General features: G+C 38.7%; 1 protein-coding gene across 5 annotated transcripts in view; it reads left to right on the forward strand.

Moving 5' to 3' along the window:
* The first annotated feature begins 7,945 nt into the window (after window positions 1-7,945).
* PTBP2 (polypyrimidine tract binding protein 2) overlaps window positions 7,946-17,456 on the forward strand; it is a 51,663-nt gene continuing 42,152 nt past the window's right edge. For 4 of the 5 annotated variants that reach the window (XM_080349184.1, XM_080349185.1, XM_080349186.1 and 1 more), the window contains exons 1-2: window positions 7,946-8,196; window positions 9,787-9,817. In XM_080349184.1, the coding sequence (XP_080205310.1) occupies window positions 7,982-8,196; window positions 9,787-9,817 (246 nt within the window). In that variant the 5' untranslated portion in view covers window positions 7,946-7,981. The remainder of the gene's footprint in view (window positions 8,197-9,786; window positions 9,818-17,456) is intronic. The other variant, XM_080349188.1, reaches the window with a different exon arrangement.

Genomic DNA, 17,456 nt, shown 5'->3' on the forward strand with positions numbered 1-17,456 from the left:
TGAAATGAGCAGCATGTGAGGATGGCATGAGAAGATAATAAGGAAGAGTTGGGGAGACACTGTGTTGTTTGATATCCACATTATTTTTGAGTGTAGGAACTGCGTGACTGTGGTCACACCATTGTAGGTTGACACAGCCAGGAGCAGAAGGTGACTAGGACGATGCTTCTATGAGCCTCACAGTTAAGAGAGAAAGTGGCCACTCAAGAGGGCAAATATGTATTTTATCTTCCAATTTTCTTAGTTTCTCAATTCAAGAGAGACCCCATCTCTCTAGGCTGCTTTAAACTCTGATGTCTTGCCCCAATAATCATTTTGGCTTGCCCTTGCCTCTGGGTTAGCTGCAGTTCACTCACACTCCAATAGCCAGTCTAGTGCCGCAGCAGTCAGACGACACTATAGACCTGTCCCCTTGCACTGCTCAGAGAGCTGCCTCAGCAGCCATCACCTGAAAGGCCATCATGTTTCAACATGGCACAATGAATAAACGGTCTGTTCACTTTTTCCTTTCTAACCTATATACAGGCTATTTGCTTTGCGGTCACATCCATGGTTCTACATCACTTCCCTGTAAAGCTTTTAATGAGAAATTACTCCATAGACTGTGCTGGTTGGAAAAAAAAGTTTGGAAATGGATTCCCAATCCCCAAAAATAGTCTAGATTCCAAAAGCCACACTATTCTGCACTGAAAAATGTATTGCAAACCTGCCATTTTCTGTGAAAAGTCTTACTTTTACAAAAACAAACAGACAAACAAAAAAAAGTATTACTCCATGGGAACAGAATTCACAGAAATATTTACAACAAGCTCCAAGCCATGGACTTTCTTACTTATATTTCTGAAAATGAAGAAGCTGTTTTCAAGTCAGCAGCGTATATGACACTGCCTGTCCAGCGATGAAAGAGTATACTGCCACCAATACTTTTTATCATTAAAAATATTGTAATATTGTAGTTTAAAAACTTTTTTATTATGATAAAAGGTTTTAAAAAAATCTTTATTCTTTCTTGTAAGAGTAGTAGTGGTTGATCACCTCTATAGTTAACAATGGTGCAGTCATTTCTCCCTTTAAGAACATGCTGTATTCTGCCAAGGAAATATTACCTTCGACTTTAGGAATGGTGTATTGCTTTCAAAGTTTTCATATCAGTTAAGAGATTTCGTTTTCAAAGATTCTCACTCTGAAGGAATGCCTCTTTGAGGATTTTCTGACAGAAAGAGGTGTTGACTTTGAAGATTTTCATTTTCTAAAAAACAGTAATATTTCTGGGGTGTCCTCTTTTAAGACATCTTTCTGTAACACTTAAAAGGTTTCCAGTTTGAATATCTTTTGCCACCATGCACAGCATCCATTCAAAAATATTTTTTCCCCTGTGATATTCTTTTTGATAATTTGTACAGTCTTGTAGGACTCCATACAATATTGTCTATTAAAAAAGCCCAGAAACATAATGCTGATCCAACATAAGGTCCAAAAAGGTTTGGAAGCACCTCTGTAGTATGGGATGTTATGAAGGCACAGTTTTGGAAAAATGGTGCCAAAATAATTCCATTTTCTGACATCAAAGAATAAAGTGGAAAGGTGAGCTCATCTGTCACTTACATGACCCTTTACAAATTACTGTGAGACACTTTTTACTTGTTTTAAATTATTTGAGTTCAGAGTTCAAGTTCTGGTATCCCTGAAATCAATAGCAGAAGTCCCACTTCAGTCCAGCTGTGCAAAGAACATTCTTTGAAATTGCTGTGAGGTTTTTTTCCTTTGTTTGAGAACATATTGCTTTAATTTACTATGTTATTGGGGATTTGGAGTCTCTTCCTTGCTGGTGTTGAGTTTTGTGTTTGTTTGGTTGGTTTGTGTTTTGGTTTTTTGGTGTTTGTGTGGGGTTTTTTTTGTTTGTTTTGTTTTGTTTTTAATATATGTTTTCTCTATTTCTTTTTTGTCACATTTTTAGTAACCACAATTATGTCTGTGAAACTAGGCATCCTCAGAACTTGCACAAAACCAGGCTCACTGTGTATTTTACACAGTCTCCTGTCCAATGTTGGTCTGCGAGTTAGGCAGAGCATAAGTCAAAATATATCTAAACACCCCTTAAACTTACATCCAAGCCCAGTTTTCAGATATTTACCCAGGCTGTGACTTAAACCTCTGGTCTGAGCTCACTCCTGTCTGCAGGGTGCAGAGCAGAAAGGTCTCTCTGGCTGCAAATGTGCAGCTGGAGGCAGGAGGGCTGGGGTCTTGGGGCTCTCCTCTGATAAAAATGACTGTGAGTCTGTCTAGATAGCTTCAGTGCAAAGTCAAACCAGGTGAGTTTAGTTCACCCGCAGCAGTGGATTTGCTTGGTTTTGCACTGGAACAGAAGCAAATTCCCCCCTGCCAAAGCAGGCATATTGGATGAAGTTAATCATTGCCACTTCAGCTATGCTCCTGAGACATTGTGCCAGTCTGAGCACTAATGTGCACAAAGCAACAGCTTGCCAGGGAGTCACTAGGCTGAATGCAGTTATACTAGCCATACCCTTATGTAAGTGTACCATTAGCCAAAATTCAGGCATCTTCACCTCAGCTCAAAAATAAAAACCATCTTGAAGTCCCCAAATTTCTACTTTGTCACATCCCCAAATGGAGAAACTCTGTTACCTTCAGTACTGATTGGCAATAGCTATTGTAGTGAGGAGGGAGTCTCGAAGAATTAAAGCCTGTCTTTTCTGATTGTGGGTCTTTCATGTAACTGGCACAAAAAATAAACATGATGCAATGATTTAAAAAGTATTGTGCTTAAAAATTTTTTAATGGGTTGTATGACTCTCCAGCAGGTGGGAGAGCTATGCTGTCTGCAAGGTAAAGATCTAGGCTGTTAAAAGCACACGTCTTGAAGGGAGCAGTCCTCATTGGTGCTGGTCAGCCACATTATAGATGGGCAAAAAACAGGTGCTCACACCGGATTAAATGACGAGCATACTTGGAGAGCAATGATAGTTTTAGTGTTTGAATATTTCACCTCTGTCTTGTAGAGTGCCAGGCCAGCACTTAGACACATCTTCGTGACAACAGGAGCTACACATTTTTTTTAGGTCAAGAAGCAGAGGATTTCCGATCCTGTCTTATAAAGTGAACAGGTATCTTTGCATTCAGAAAAAAGATAATGCATTTAACTTCTTTTCCAGGACAGAATACAGCACTCTCTTCCCAGAGCTGCAGTGCTGGCTGTACCTACCCCGCTACATGATCTTCGCTCCACTACTGAACAGCTGAGGGAAAAAAGAAGAAAACCCTATAGTACAAAATATGTTTACAATCACCACTGGCATATTGTGTTTGTAATAAGAAGTAAAACTGATCTCCAGCCCTGAATTAAGTAAATGTGTAATACATGTATTTAATCACAGTGGTAGAAAAAAGGTGAATTTGCTCTGGAAAACAAATTTCCAGGTGGATATAGTACAAGCAAGAGGGGGTAAGTGGGCAGGCAAATAATAATCTAGTTGTCAAGAATGGACCTTTGGACCCATAAGAATGTTTTACTGAAGTACAGTATGAGCTGTGTCACATGTTTTGGTGTTTGAGGTGGTACAGACCTGTGTTTCTAGCAAGGATGCTAGAAATAAAATGCTGGAGAGCAGCCGGTGGGATTCAGACCAGCAACACAATTTCTGACCTCAACTTGAAAAAGAGACATTTATTCAGGGCACTGTGCCTGTAAAAGCTACTTAATAGCTTCAAAACTTAGTTCAATAAAACAAAGGAAATCAACACAGGCTGCTGGGAAGAAATGTTGATTAAGGATATTGTTTACAGGAGCAAAAAAGATGAATAGCTACTAATAAACGTTGAGACTTTGCTCAAAGGCATCTGGGGAATTTATGAAGTTGATAAGAACTGGCTTAAGATAGAATAATGTGGTTTAATATAACGAAGACTAGTAAACTGAATGATCAACCTTTCCCATTATATCCAGAAGATCTGTTGTACTAAGTGACACCATTGAACACCACTGTTAATAACATGGGGGAACTAAAGAGACAGGGCTATTTAGTTTGGTGATAAGGACAAATGAAGAGAAGTGCATCTAATAGCAAAAAGTATCATATTCTTTGGAGGAGCCACTACGTTTAAGTTTTAGCATAGTCTGATTGAAACAACGTGATATCATTTCACAAAAGGAATTTGTTGAAATTCTCTGTTCAAAGCTCTTGAGAGAAACTAAGCTGATACAGGATTAACAGGTACATTCTTTGATATATTAATAACTAATTATTAGTTATTAATAGCAGATTATTATAGCATATTTAATGAAGAGCAAGAAAAAATGGTTTATTTTTTACAGTAGAGGGAGGTCCCTGGTAGTGTACCACAGGGACCTGCGCTGTTCAGCATATTCCTAAATGATCTGGAAAAAGAGTGATTATTGAGGTGACCAAGTTTGCTGATGATGCTGAATTATTCATGGTAATAAAACCAAAAGCTGACCGTGAAGAATTGTGGAAAGCTCTCAGGATACTGTGTGACTGAATGATAAAATGACAAGTTCAATTCTGTGCTGAAAAATTGAAGTAATATGCAAGGGAGAAAACAAGCCAAACTATACATGCAAAATCCTGGAATCTAAATGAATGACTCTCACACAACAAAGAATGCTTGAGTTGTAGGGGGGGTTCTATGAAATCATCAGCTTACAGCTTAGCAGCATTCAAACATGCAAATGTGATTGGTATTATCAGAAAAAAAAATAAAATATATATATATATAAACCCAGAAATAAACTAGCAAGCATTTATTATGCACTTATATAAAGCCATTGATTTTGCAAACTGAATAATGAGGGCCATTATGGTCTTCTAGAATAGCAATAGGAAAGTTGTAGAAAAATGCAAAACAAATTATTGAACATATGAAAACACTTCTAATAGCAGAGACATTACATTTACTAGGACTCTTGAAATATAACTGAAGATGATATGATGAAAGTATATGCATTCATGAACAGCATGGTTAGGTGAACAGGGAAAATGATCCATCTGTTGTTTTTTTTTTTAAGAAAATAACTGGTGGACATTGAAGGCAAGTATCAGGCAGTGGGCTTGAAACAAACAAAAGAAAATATTTTTCACACAATGATTTCTTAAATTGCATAACTTGTTGACCTAGAATGCTGTGGATGTCAAAAAGTGCTCAGGCAAATTCCTGGACAAGATATTCTCTGAGAGTGAGCATGCTATTTTTTTCCCAGCAACTCCAGGGACTCAATATGGGACAATGTACTGCAGAAAATATCTTTGTGTGCTTCCTAATTTCTACAATCTTTCACTAAGCACACACCACTAACTACTCATACTGCTGCTGAACTACACAGACTATTATTTATTGCCTGTTCTTGAAATAAAAAGGAAACAACCAATGAAAATGAAACATATAAATATATTGACTATCACATGAAATTATATTGGAAAACAAAATATTAATAAGATTACTATTATTTTAAAAGTACAGAACTTTTGTACAGCTAATACTAATATCAACACTTAAATTTTGGTTAGAATAAAATGGATAGAGGGTATGAGTCCTCACGTTTCATAATAAACCAACTGAATGTGGAGGGTTTTACTAGAAGTGTTTTACCGAGTGGTTACATATTACTAGGACATTTTAGCTGCCTTCTGAAATATTGGATGCAGGACTTCCACAGAAAGCTGACAGGTCCTAAGGACAAGGGGGTGTGTTTGGCAACTATTTTTTTCTGACCTTCTAAAACGTGAGGAAGACGAAGACATACTCTAGCAACAGAGAAAACAGATGACCAAGTCACTGTTTATAATATCACAATGTCCAAAATATGGTAGCCTTCCAAAAGCACACTAAAAATCATCTCACAGAGGAATACCACACTGAACAAAAGAGCAAGAGGTTGCTATGGCATTCTAATAGTAACACATTGTTGTTATCTTTTTTTTCCCTTCTAAAATTAAATGCTCTAAGTAAAATCCTGATTGGTTATCACTTCTATTGGTGGTTTCAGGGGTGACCAGAGTTTTGCTCTGTAAAGTCACATCCATTATTTCACAAAGATTTGCAAAATCTGTTTCAGTGTCTTTTCTGATATGAACACTCAACAGGCACTCCTCCATCTCCCTTGTATAGAAGCGCATCAAACTCAGAGGATAAACTGAATGGGAATTAGCTCACTTAATGAGATTGATTCTGGTAGGTTCATGAAAGAAAAAGAAAACAGGAATATTACAAAAGAAATGCGAAACATGGGTTCAAAGATGGAATTACTATGCAGGCAAAGGTGGCAAGCAAGACAGGCAGTGAGATGGGTAAGTCAGATGGAAAGACAGATTTTTCTGCTGCATGTTAAGAAAAGGATCAGTACTTCTACCAACACAGAACTGGACAAGATGTGTTTAGATTTATAAGGGGGAAAAATATTTTTAAAAACCTCAATACAATGTGGCAACAAAGAGGAGTGAAGGCAATGGCAAATGAGAGAAACCAACTACAACCCTAACCTCCAACTGTGTCAAGCCCTACTAAACATGTCAGAATCTACAGGAATTACATATATATGGAGTATATATATATATACACAAATGCAGTAGATTTGTAGAGATGGTTATAAGCAATTCTAAATCTCTCAAATCCTTGATATTACTTTCCAGCATAGTAATTAACACATGTAAGCAGTAAAGCATGCTACAACCAGATATTTTGTTTTTAAAAAAACATAATAATGTTGAAAGCAAAAAAGTACAGAACAGTATTTGGCATGATGAACTTCATATACAACCTAAGCAACTGAAATGTTTATGAGGGATTTTATGAGAATAATAAATCATTTAGTCTGGTGGTCAGTGATGGGTGCTGAAGACAGTTGTTGAGAGAGAAGGTAGCAGCAGACATCCAAGCGATAAAGGCACTTAGGAGAAGCAATATTACTTATTTTCTAACTAGTAAATTGATTGTTGCAGAGAACCAGAGTACTTTTCCAGAATAGAACAAAAGTCACAGACTAAAATGAGAATTTGCATGTATTCTTACTTGTGAAGTTAGCTACTGGTCTACTCATGAGGTCAGTTAGAAGAGAGGGAAACAGGGCTAGTAAAGCATAGTGAGAATTTTCTAGTTATGGACATATGCACAACATATGGACATATGCACATATGTCTCTTAAATTCTTTACAAGGCTTCATTGCAAGGGCTTCAGTGACAGACTCCAAGGGGCCTACACTTGTGTTTTTGAAACCAGTATTGCCAGACCAAAATATAGAAAATACAGATGTTTTGAATACCTTTTAATATATTTTTGTGTTTGGGATCTTTTAGGAACATTCGGATCACATTTTCAAATTTTCCTTCATAGGCGTAAAATCTTTAGTTTTTGTTTGGAAGCATTCCAGGATTGTGCCATGAACAGCTACTTCTATAAACTTTGTATCAAACATTGTAAGATTTATGATGAAATATTGACAACTAGCAAGAAACAATGGAGGGAAAAGCATATTTCCTAATGGCCATGTAGAGCAAACAGTTTGTACCCTAATACATTCGTTTACAGAGAACCATGACTACACCAACTTCTGTGAAGAAACAGTCTCACTCACTGCAATAGTTACTTTGTACATTGGTCTTTACTATTTTCTGAATAAGCATTAGCAGTTAGTTAAATAACCAACAGGTTGCTCGCTTATAAAGGCCAGTGTGGCCGATGGCACCGAGCGCTGAGGTCAAGGCTCCCTGCCAGGTGGGGCGGTCTATGGGATCGGGGTGTGCGGGGAGCCCGGGCCTGGAGCGGCCCTTCCGAACGCTGTCCATGGCGAGGAGCGAGGCTCACGGCACCGGGAAGCGCCGCCGCAACAAGTGCGGCCCGGCCGCCAGTTGAGGCCCGGGTGGGGCGGTGGAGGCCGCCGATGGCCCGCCCCACGCGGGGTACGCTCGCACCGCCTCACGCACCGGCCCGGCCCGGCTCGGGCAGCTGATGGCAACAGCTTCAGCGGCGCGGAGTGCGCATGCCCGGGGAGCGGACGCATGCTCAGTAGCGGCGGGGGACGAGGAACGGAATCCGGCACTCGACAACGCTCGGCGGTTTCCGTGCAGGCCAGGCCGCCATTTTCTCACAGCTTCTCCGTACGCGCTGCCTGCGCGGCTCTCTGTCCCGCTTGTCCGCGCTTTGTCCTGCTCGGCGATGGACGGGTGAGTAACGACCGGGGCGGTGGGGGCGAAACTACTGCCGGGGTTGTGCCACCGGACGGTGGTGGGACCTGTCCCGGTGCCGGGGTCTCGCTCCCCGCCGCGGCTTTCTGCCGGCGGGCGGGCGTCTCCGAGCGTGCGGGGAGCGGCGGTGGGACAGGCGGGGTTCCCGCCGCAGGACAGCTGGAGCCTGAGGCCCGGTACGGGGGTGGAGGAGAAGAAGGGGCTCAGGCTCCCCGTGCCGCGGGCCCCTCGGTGGGGTCTTCCCTTGGAAGTGCTGAGGACTCGGGCCGCCCCTCCTCAGCGTGGTGCTGAGCCCTCGGTTCTGGCGGTGAAGGGGAGCACGATCTGCCCCATCAGTCTCCTCCAGAGCCTCGTGTTCTCTCCCTTTCCCCCGCCTTTGCCCTCTCTCCCCCAGTTGTGGGGTGAGAAGGGGCGCTCGGTGGGGCCGGGGTTTGTTTTGGAGCTGGCTGGAGGGGAGGAGCCATACCAGCGGGAGCCAGATGTCGAGCTCTTTTGTTTTCAGAAACTGCCTAATAAGCCCTCTGGTTTCCCCTCTCTCCTCCCCAGGTGGAAAGACGTGTGTGTTGAGGACTGGCTGTGAAAGCCAGAGAGGGAAGGTTTGAAGGGAGTCGGCCAGCGGGGCCCGCGGGCCCGGCCGGGCTAGGGGGCAGCCCCTGTTCACAGGCCCGTCTGCTGGACCTGCACAACCAGCCTGATGGTTGTAGGCTTCGTTAGTGTAAATACAACGGCTTCCACATTCCCTATTGGATTGTTTACTCTGCTTCAAACAGAGGAGCAATCTCTTTGGTATGCTTAAAGCATTTAGCCTTCCAACTGTGAGAGTTTTAAAGGCTTTTTATGGTTAGTTGTGATTATAATGTTGGGAGTTGCAAATCCTGTCTGAGAAGTCCTGTCATTAATGACTATTATATTGTGGAATGCTTTCACATATTTGTGGTTTGCTTTCATTTTTTTTGATGTGGACTTAGTTTTTTGGGGGGGTTCTGTTACACACTGTGAGTTACAATGCCACAACCTCTAAGAAACAGATGTACCTTGACATACCTGTTGCAGAATTCCGTATAAGTCTACCTGATGACATTTCCTTCAATTTCATATGGGTGTACCTGCCAGTGTGTTCCTTTTTCCAAGTTAATTTCAAAAAAATGCGTTAATTTCTTCCTGCTGTAAGATCTGTAGGATAGCCTGTGTTGCTGAACTAGCTATCTAGTAAATAGGGGTGTGCAAGAAAAGTTTTGTACTTATTTTTAAATTCTTTTATTTTCACCCTGTGATCTCATGTAGTCCAGAAACCCAAGTTTCCTAAATAAATTTCCTGGCAGTGTTGCTTTAGTGTAATGTTTACTTGAAACTTTGGACTTTTGGAGAAGCCTATAAGTTGGGGGACCTTAGTGGCTTTTGTAGGTTTCTTTTGTAGTTCTCAGTGTTCTTTGAGCATTATTTTTTGACTGGGGAGGTTATTGGCTCTTCAGATTTCTCATTATTTTGACATTGCAATACATTAAAAAGTTGGTTTTATGAGGATAAATGGCTTGACTTGTGTTTTTGTTTTTTTTTTCTTTTTTACAGCATTGTCGCTGATGTTGCAGTTGGTGTGAAGGTAGGATGTACACTTAGCAAATAACGGGACAAATTGTTGATACAAAATGAACTACTTTGACCATCAGTAATTGCAAGTTGCAAGATTTGAACTAGTCATTGTCAGCTGATATTTAGTCAGCAGTATATGTTTTATTAACCAAAAATCCGTAGAGGTAAATTGGAGGTGCTACACAAAATACTGTTCTAGATGCTGAGCTGTAAACAGTGGTTCTAGACTAATGTAGTGCTGTTGGCTTCTTATTTTAAAGCTTAATTTTGCAGATTTTTTTCAAGACAACATTTTCTCATTGTGGCATGGTGACTGTATGAGACATGTTTTCTTCTTTTCACCCATCCTTTGTTCAAAACAATTACAACTGAAGTTCAAAAAGAAGTGGCTGTCTATAATAGGACACAAAAATATGGGAGGTAGAATTTGTTATGTAGACAGGGCAGCGGGCGTTTGCTCTGCTTTACTTTTTACATTCAAGTTCAGTTATGTATTTATCATCTTTATTCTAACAAGGAAATAGCTTCCGAATAGTTGCTAATTTACTATTTATTTCACTTCTATATTCAAATCTGTTGCAGGATTTAGATCAGTACTTCATAGAAGCAGACCAAGAAATAGTGAGAATGCAAAGATACATGGGACAAGGGACCTTTAGGTTATAGTAATGGATGCATGCAAGCAATTCTGTTTCAGTGGTAGAAGTATAAAAGTTTTCTAGTGCATACCATCAAGTCTCTACATTTGTCCAGGGACTCTATAACTATGCTACATAGCTATCTTTTCCCCTGAAGCTGATGTATGCGAGCTCCTTGGTAAGCCAGGTTTTGTCTAGTAAAGCTCTTCAGCTCAGATTCAGTGTTGGTCTGTCTGGATTTGGACTAGTTCTTGTGTAATACAGCTAGCCTGTAGATACAGGTGCTACTCTGTCAGAGGGACCTGTATGATGTTTGTGAGCAAGCTTGCTTCTCAGAGGAGCTGTAAGAAGTCAGTTATTTAGATTCTGGACTCATCTGGCTCCACATGTTCATGCGGTGTTGTAGACAAGCTTAAAATCGCTCTCTGAATCAAGAGGAAAGCTGTGGGAGCTAATCCCTGTCAGAAATGTGAACCGGCGTGATTATTTCTCCCTTGCTTGGGAGCACAAAGTTTTAACTGATTAAAACTTCAGGAATGTGTTTAACAGTTTGGAGGAATATCTAAGGAAGTTGAAGACTTTCAGATGTAAACCGCCCCATATGAATAGCTTTGAGGCAAAACAATTTATAAATTGCCCTCAATCATGTCTAATGAAGAAGTAATTTCAGGTAGACAATGTATTGCTTGAACTTTGATTTCTGACATTCTCACTTAAGCAGAAGTAAGTGGATCCAGTATCCCTTTCATTCTTAACTATGAGCGACTTAGAATGTTATGAGAATCTGAGCATTCATGAAATATGTTGTAACCATGTAGTGCAGTTTTGGAACCCTATTTTCAGATGGTAGCCAGACAATGAAATAAAGATGCTTAGATGACATAAACTGCTTCTTTCTGTTTATTGTAGAAGTTATAAGAAGGCAAGACATGTATTAGAAGCAGTGATTAAATACAAGGAAAGGCACAGAAATGTCAAAAAGGTGTGTTATTTGTCTTGTGAAAATGGACTTTGGATTTTAAAAGGAAGCAATCAATTGGTGCACGGATTTAATGGGAATAAGAAAGAAGGATTATGATTTTCTGAAGAAAGCTTTTAGATGTGGGAGGGGTAAACTGGATGGTGTTCTGGAGCTTCTGTTATTATCTTAAGATGCTAATACAGTTTTTGAATTTTAGGAATGTTTTACTTGTAGGTGGTATATAAACAATTGGGAACGTTTATCTCACTTCTCCTTGTCTGTTATCTTTTATTTGGGGTGCTTTGGGAATGTGTAGGGAACAAGTTTTGAGTCCAAGGAGTTGCATAAGCAGTTTTAATGCTCTTTTGACACTGCTTTTGTTGTGACTCTGTAGCCATTGAAGTGGGCAGGGATTTACCTGTGTGAAATCGACTCATCCAGGATACTTGCTTGACCGGAGGCTTTTTTGAGATATGCCTACTGTATATATGCTGATCAGTTAGACAGCATGTTTGTGATATATTCAGTTGTGACATACAATTAGGATCGTGACATATTACTCTTCTGTTTGGAAAAATTTGCTTTATTTTATCAACATCAGTCATGTCTGTACAAATTTGAAAATTATATTAACTATTGTCTGACTGGTTTCTCTTTTAAACAGAAAAGCAAACATGTTAGTTACATTTCTAAACCTATTTGTAAAAGAGTAATAGTGGAAGTTAACTGCTGTAGTCTGGGAATTGTCTTTGCATTAAAAAAAGCTTTTGAGCTTTAGGGACTGAATGTGGGCCAAGCAAATATAAAGTCAAAGGAATACTTGCTTATAATGTTTTATTAACAGTTTTATAGTCTCAGAGTTACCTGCTAATGAGGCTGCTAAATTGGAAGCTGTTAACATTTGTTTGTGCTGTATGCTTTGATTGATTTAAAACATTTTTGTTCATCAACTGTTGAATGTTCAATCTTGATTTTATTTACGCGTTGAGTCACTAGAAATTAGCACCAAAAGAAGAGGAAAACATAAAACTCAAAATGGAGGTATTAAAAAATGACAAATAGTATTTGAAAACTTGGTTTACATAGAGTAAATGTAGGGATTTGTGCAACTCAAAATATGCAGTGGGAGCATGCTTCCCAGCTATAATCTGTCAGAGAAGTGGTGTGCTTTAATTTCTGAAAGTGTTAGAACATATCAACACCCAGTCATCTTCTAAGTACATATGAAATACTTCATATGTATGGTCTGTAATTTCTTGTTTTGCTTTCTGGAATACATGGAGGCAAGGAAATGTTAGTCTGCACACAGTTCACCCCTTATGTTACAATTTACAAAATCATACAAACATAATGAGCTTTAGCTCTGTGTTTGCTGTTTCTTTGTGAACTCATGTTGTATATGGGCAGTTTGTGTAAAGTATTTTTGAATAGGACAGACCTAAGGATTCTGGTAAAGGTAGTATATTACATAGTTCATAGATTTTTTTTTTTTTTTTTCAGTTTCTTGAAGAAGTTCTATACATTTTTAATTTATAGTTTTCCTCATGCGTACTTTATAAATTGCCTTATTATATATGTTTCTTAAAGCTACATCTCAGTTGCTTTGTTTTTCCTACATGAGGTCCTTAGTCACTAAAAATGAGATGGTCTGCTAGTTAGCTTCTGGTCTCAAACTCACTGGCTATATAGGTTTAAGTATCACAATCTAGTAACTGTAGTTTGAATTGCTGTCTTGTGTTCCCTTTACAGTTATGATACTTTAATCTGGATAGGTAAATTGATTTAGTACTTGGAGTGATAGAGCATTTTTCAGTTGTTGAAGTGAATGTAAGAGGTACGTATTAGTTTTCTCGAGAGTAATTAAAAGAATTTTTGGAGTGGTATAAAATGTGGTATAAAGAATATACATCGCACAGATGCAGGGAATAACTTAGGTGAACTTTTGGTGCATGTTGAAGATAATAGTTCTCTTTTACTGTATTTCAGTGTGTGTCACTTCAGTCTAATGTATCGTCTTTCTCCTGGATGGCATGTGTAGCTGTGCGGTAAATGGGGCCTGAACAACTGAGTGACTCATTTTGTGTATGTACATTGCACATTTCAGAGTGGCTGAGGTATACTGGTACTTGAGGGGGAGAAAAGAAGCAGTCATTCCTTCATGGATGCGTTATTTGGTGCATGCACTTGGGAATTCATGGAATTGTTGACAGTGCTGTGGATTACACTGGCCGAAAAGTGAACTTTAGCTGATGTGGACAGCACCAGTTACACCTGGGAGGGAAAATTCATATTCCTGTAAATAATGTTTAAAGATGTGGGAATGGCCTTTTCCCCCAGAAGTCAGGGCATCAGTGTTTGCAGGATGCTTAAGAAAAGAGGGAATACTTGATGTGTATTTAGTTGGTTATGTTAGGTATGCTAAGAAGCACTGTCCTAGTACTTTCTGATAGTTTTCCAATCAATAATGTGTCAGAAAGTCCCCCCTTTTTCCTGACTGCTGAAATTTAACTTGAGGAATATAATAGTGTGGGGAAAGTGAGGTAGCTAAAACCAGAAGACATATGAGCTGATGGTAAAAAGGAAGAGAGCACAAAGTAGCAGTGTCTGTAAGTACTCTTGAAGCATTGTTCGCTTTTTTCTAACTCAAGTTCTGAGAGGTAATCTCTTACAAAATTACAGAACACTGACTCTTTTTTGCTACTAATAACTGAGAGTTTCCTTGTGGCGGAAACAAATTTTGTGGATTTATTGTGATTTTTTTAATTTGAGCTGTACACTGCATAACGAAAATATGTGTAGAAAAAGTCAGTCAGAAATTCTAGCAAGTTGTCAGAAGAAAAGTTTAGACTAAACTTAAGAAATGAGAAAATGTATTTAAATATGTGTTTAAATATTTAAATATATATTTTTGCTTTTAGTATCTTCTTATTTTTTCTGAAATCTGCTTTCACTGCCGTCATTCTAGATACTTAAATAAAAGGAAGGGAGTGGTAGGATAAAAAACTGACTCATTCATACAGACAAATGCCATGTGATGGTCTATTTAATTGTATTTAAAATATCAGAATGACATTTTTGAGCGGTCTTTGAATGTCTAATATAGTTACTAGTAGATTGCTAGTAGATTAGGCAAAGAGTCTGCTGAGGGTAGTGATATGAGGAAAATGGATTGTTTGTGAATCGGAGGAATTGTTTTTACATCAACTTTTGCATTCAATGATACTTAGTCGTAGCAACAGTAGAGAGCAAAAAATGTGCAGAACATTCTAGCAGTGAAGTAAGAATGAAGTGTGACCATGTTCAGAACTCTGGAACTGGCACCTGAATTTGCCCTGTCAGCAGTCAGTGGTATGGGGAGTACATCCTTGGTGACAAAAAATAGCATCTTACAGTGAAAGACATCTGCTCTCTTTTTAACAGTAACTTCTGTTAAATGACCCTGTTTGAAGTGACTTTCATATTTATTCCCAGAACAATCTACTCCAATTCTATTTTCTTTGTAACTTTTTTTTTTCTTAATGCTTATTCTGCCACTGTAGTATATGTGGAAAAACAGAGAGAGCTGAAAATGAAAAGAAAGGAAAAATGTTGAAAATTAGTTTGTGCTCTGTAGCAAGTATGCATCATTGCAAGGAAGGCTTAGTAGACCTATTTGATGTGTTTTGATGTCTGTCACTAACTGGAAATCACCTATTTTTCATTTGTATCAGAAAACCTATATTTACATCTTAATTTAGGGGATTCTAGGAAGAGAAATGTGATCACCTGGACCATCTGAAAAAGTATGAACCAATACCAGCATGAAAATACATTTCCCATTTCTCACAGATTTGGGCCATGTTTTCACAAGCAAATTGAGTTGCATTCCATTTTTACCTGTCACTGTAATACTTGTGCAACAAATGTTTGGGTAGCCGCTTCACAAACCTCTCTTGGGAACTTAACCAGGATAAAGTTAAGCTGACAAAACAGTGAGTTGCATCTCTTTAGTCACATTTGTACAGAAGCATGTGGTCGTATAAATACTTGTAGCAATATAAAACTGGGGAGGACAGAGTAGGAGCAAGTTCCTGGGGCAAGGGAGAAGGTAGGAGTGTTGCTTTTGGTGATAGTTGGTTCAAATGAGGTTGTGATTTCACAAGCTGTTAATGGGACTGTGATGTTTGATGTAGGGGTTTGGGTGGTTTTTATAGCTACAAGTACATAAAGCTGTCTGTAGCTTTTAATAAAATGACTTTTTCTGTGAATGTGTAATGTCAATATTGAGTTATAGACAAAACAGCACTAGTGCTTTTATTTTTTTATTGTGAAATAGTGGAAAATGAAGTAGAAAGTACCTTCCTTGTGGATCTTATGTAGAAATTGCTACTAAAGGACCCAATCTATAAATCTAGGTGACATCATTCTCTAACTAGAAAGCTGAGAGCTCATCCAAGTGACAGCTCCAGTGAGTTTTTCTGACCTATTCCTATTTACTACCAATTATGTACAGCTGCTTTAGAGTAACACTTTCTTTCCTGGTAAATGTGGAAAAAAAGTCTGAAATACTGGAATAAATTATCTTGTTTATTCTTCCTCCTGTATGTTTGAAGTGTCAGCTGGTATTGGACTAGACTCTTGCCTGCAGTCTTTCATTACAATTAAAAACTTGAAGGTTTCCAAACGAGGCTAGGTGGCATAATTTAAGTGGAGGTTTGGCTGTTCAGCTTTGTGGTTTAATAGTCCATCTTTATCTTCAGATGCTAGGTACATGGCATGTACCATGCATATAGTTGCAAGAAGAAAGAATAAAAGCTTAATTTTCTCCTAGATCCTTCCTTACTGAAAAAAAATGAGCGTAAAAATAGTGAAGTTAGTTGTTAGGATATATAAACAATATGTGATTGGCTGAGGATAGCCTAAAAAAGAGAATACAGAGAATGAGTATGGAAAGGTGGTCATATTTTATCCGGTTAACTTCATAGTGAGTTAAAACCAAGTGCTGTTTTAAGTGAGTTTTTAAGTGTCCATGGAGTTCATGGCCTCATTTGATAAGAGTTCATGCTAATATAATTAAATAATGTAATCTTAAAAAAAAAAATCAACTAGACATACTCCTTCTATGTCAGGTTCTGATGAAGTGATAACTAGCTTATAATTTAAACTTTATACTTTGTAAAATACTTTTGAACCTGCATGGAATTTCTTTTGGATTGTATGTTTGTCCTGTCCTGAATTGAGTTTTCTGTGAATCCTGTACATACAAGAGGTGTAGCAATCTGTTCATTAGGTAATTCAGATTATGTATTTGGACAGTAGTGCACATAGTCAGAGCATAATGCAGGTAAAGTATTCTTCATGAAAAAGTATGTGTTGCATTGTTGCAATGTTGCATTAAAAATGCAACCTGTTAAAAATGAAGCACGAATTAAATTCTGATCCATCACGTGTAAACTGAAGGAAGTCTATATATGCTATGTTTGGGGGTTTAAAGTATATTGTCATGTTGTTTCCAATATCCAGTCCCCAAAGTTAATTCAGATATTGAATATTGATGCTGTGTGTTTACAAGTGTGTATCTGTTAGAGGGAAATGTTTACTGTCTAGATTGGAATTCTGATATGCTTTTATTTGTCTCACATACCATCAAATTTCTGGTCCTTTCTTTTAAATTGTTCCCAGATGTTAGAAATGAAGTATTTTACAATGCTGTTAGATTTCTTTAAATCACGAGATCTATCTTGTGGCTTGTCATACCCCTTGGGAAATTCATGCCCGTAGGCTGGGAATGACTGGTAAATGCGCAGTGCCAGCTCACGTTCTCCTTTTCACTTTCATCTGGGGGAGGACGGGGGGAGAGAAGGGAAGTGGTGGGGGCAAGAGCAATCCTGTTCTTGAGAGAGGTTTCTAATATCAGCAAATTAGAACCCCACAAATGAGAGGACTTATCAGAAAATGTATTTTTGGAGTAGTTATCTTCTCTAGTAGGAATTTAATGATTATTTTTTATGATGCTGTTGACTTTAATGAAGTATAGTTCTTCACTTGTTTACTCTTTCTAGTAGTATTGG

Source organism: Nesoenas mayeri (assembly GCF_963082525.1).
Source record: "Nesoenas mayeri genome assembly, chromosome: 8".
Classification (NCBI taxonomy): domain Eukaryota; kingdom Metazoa; phylum Chordata; class Aves; order Columbiformes; family Columbidae; genus Nesoenas; species Nesoenas mayeri.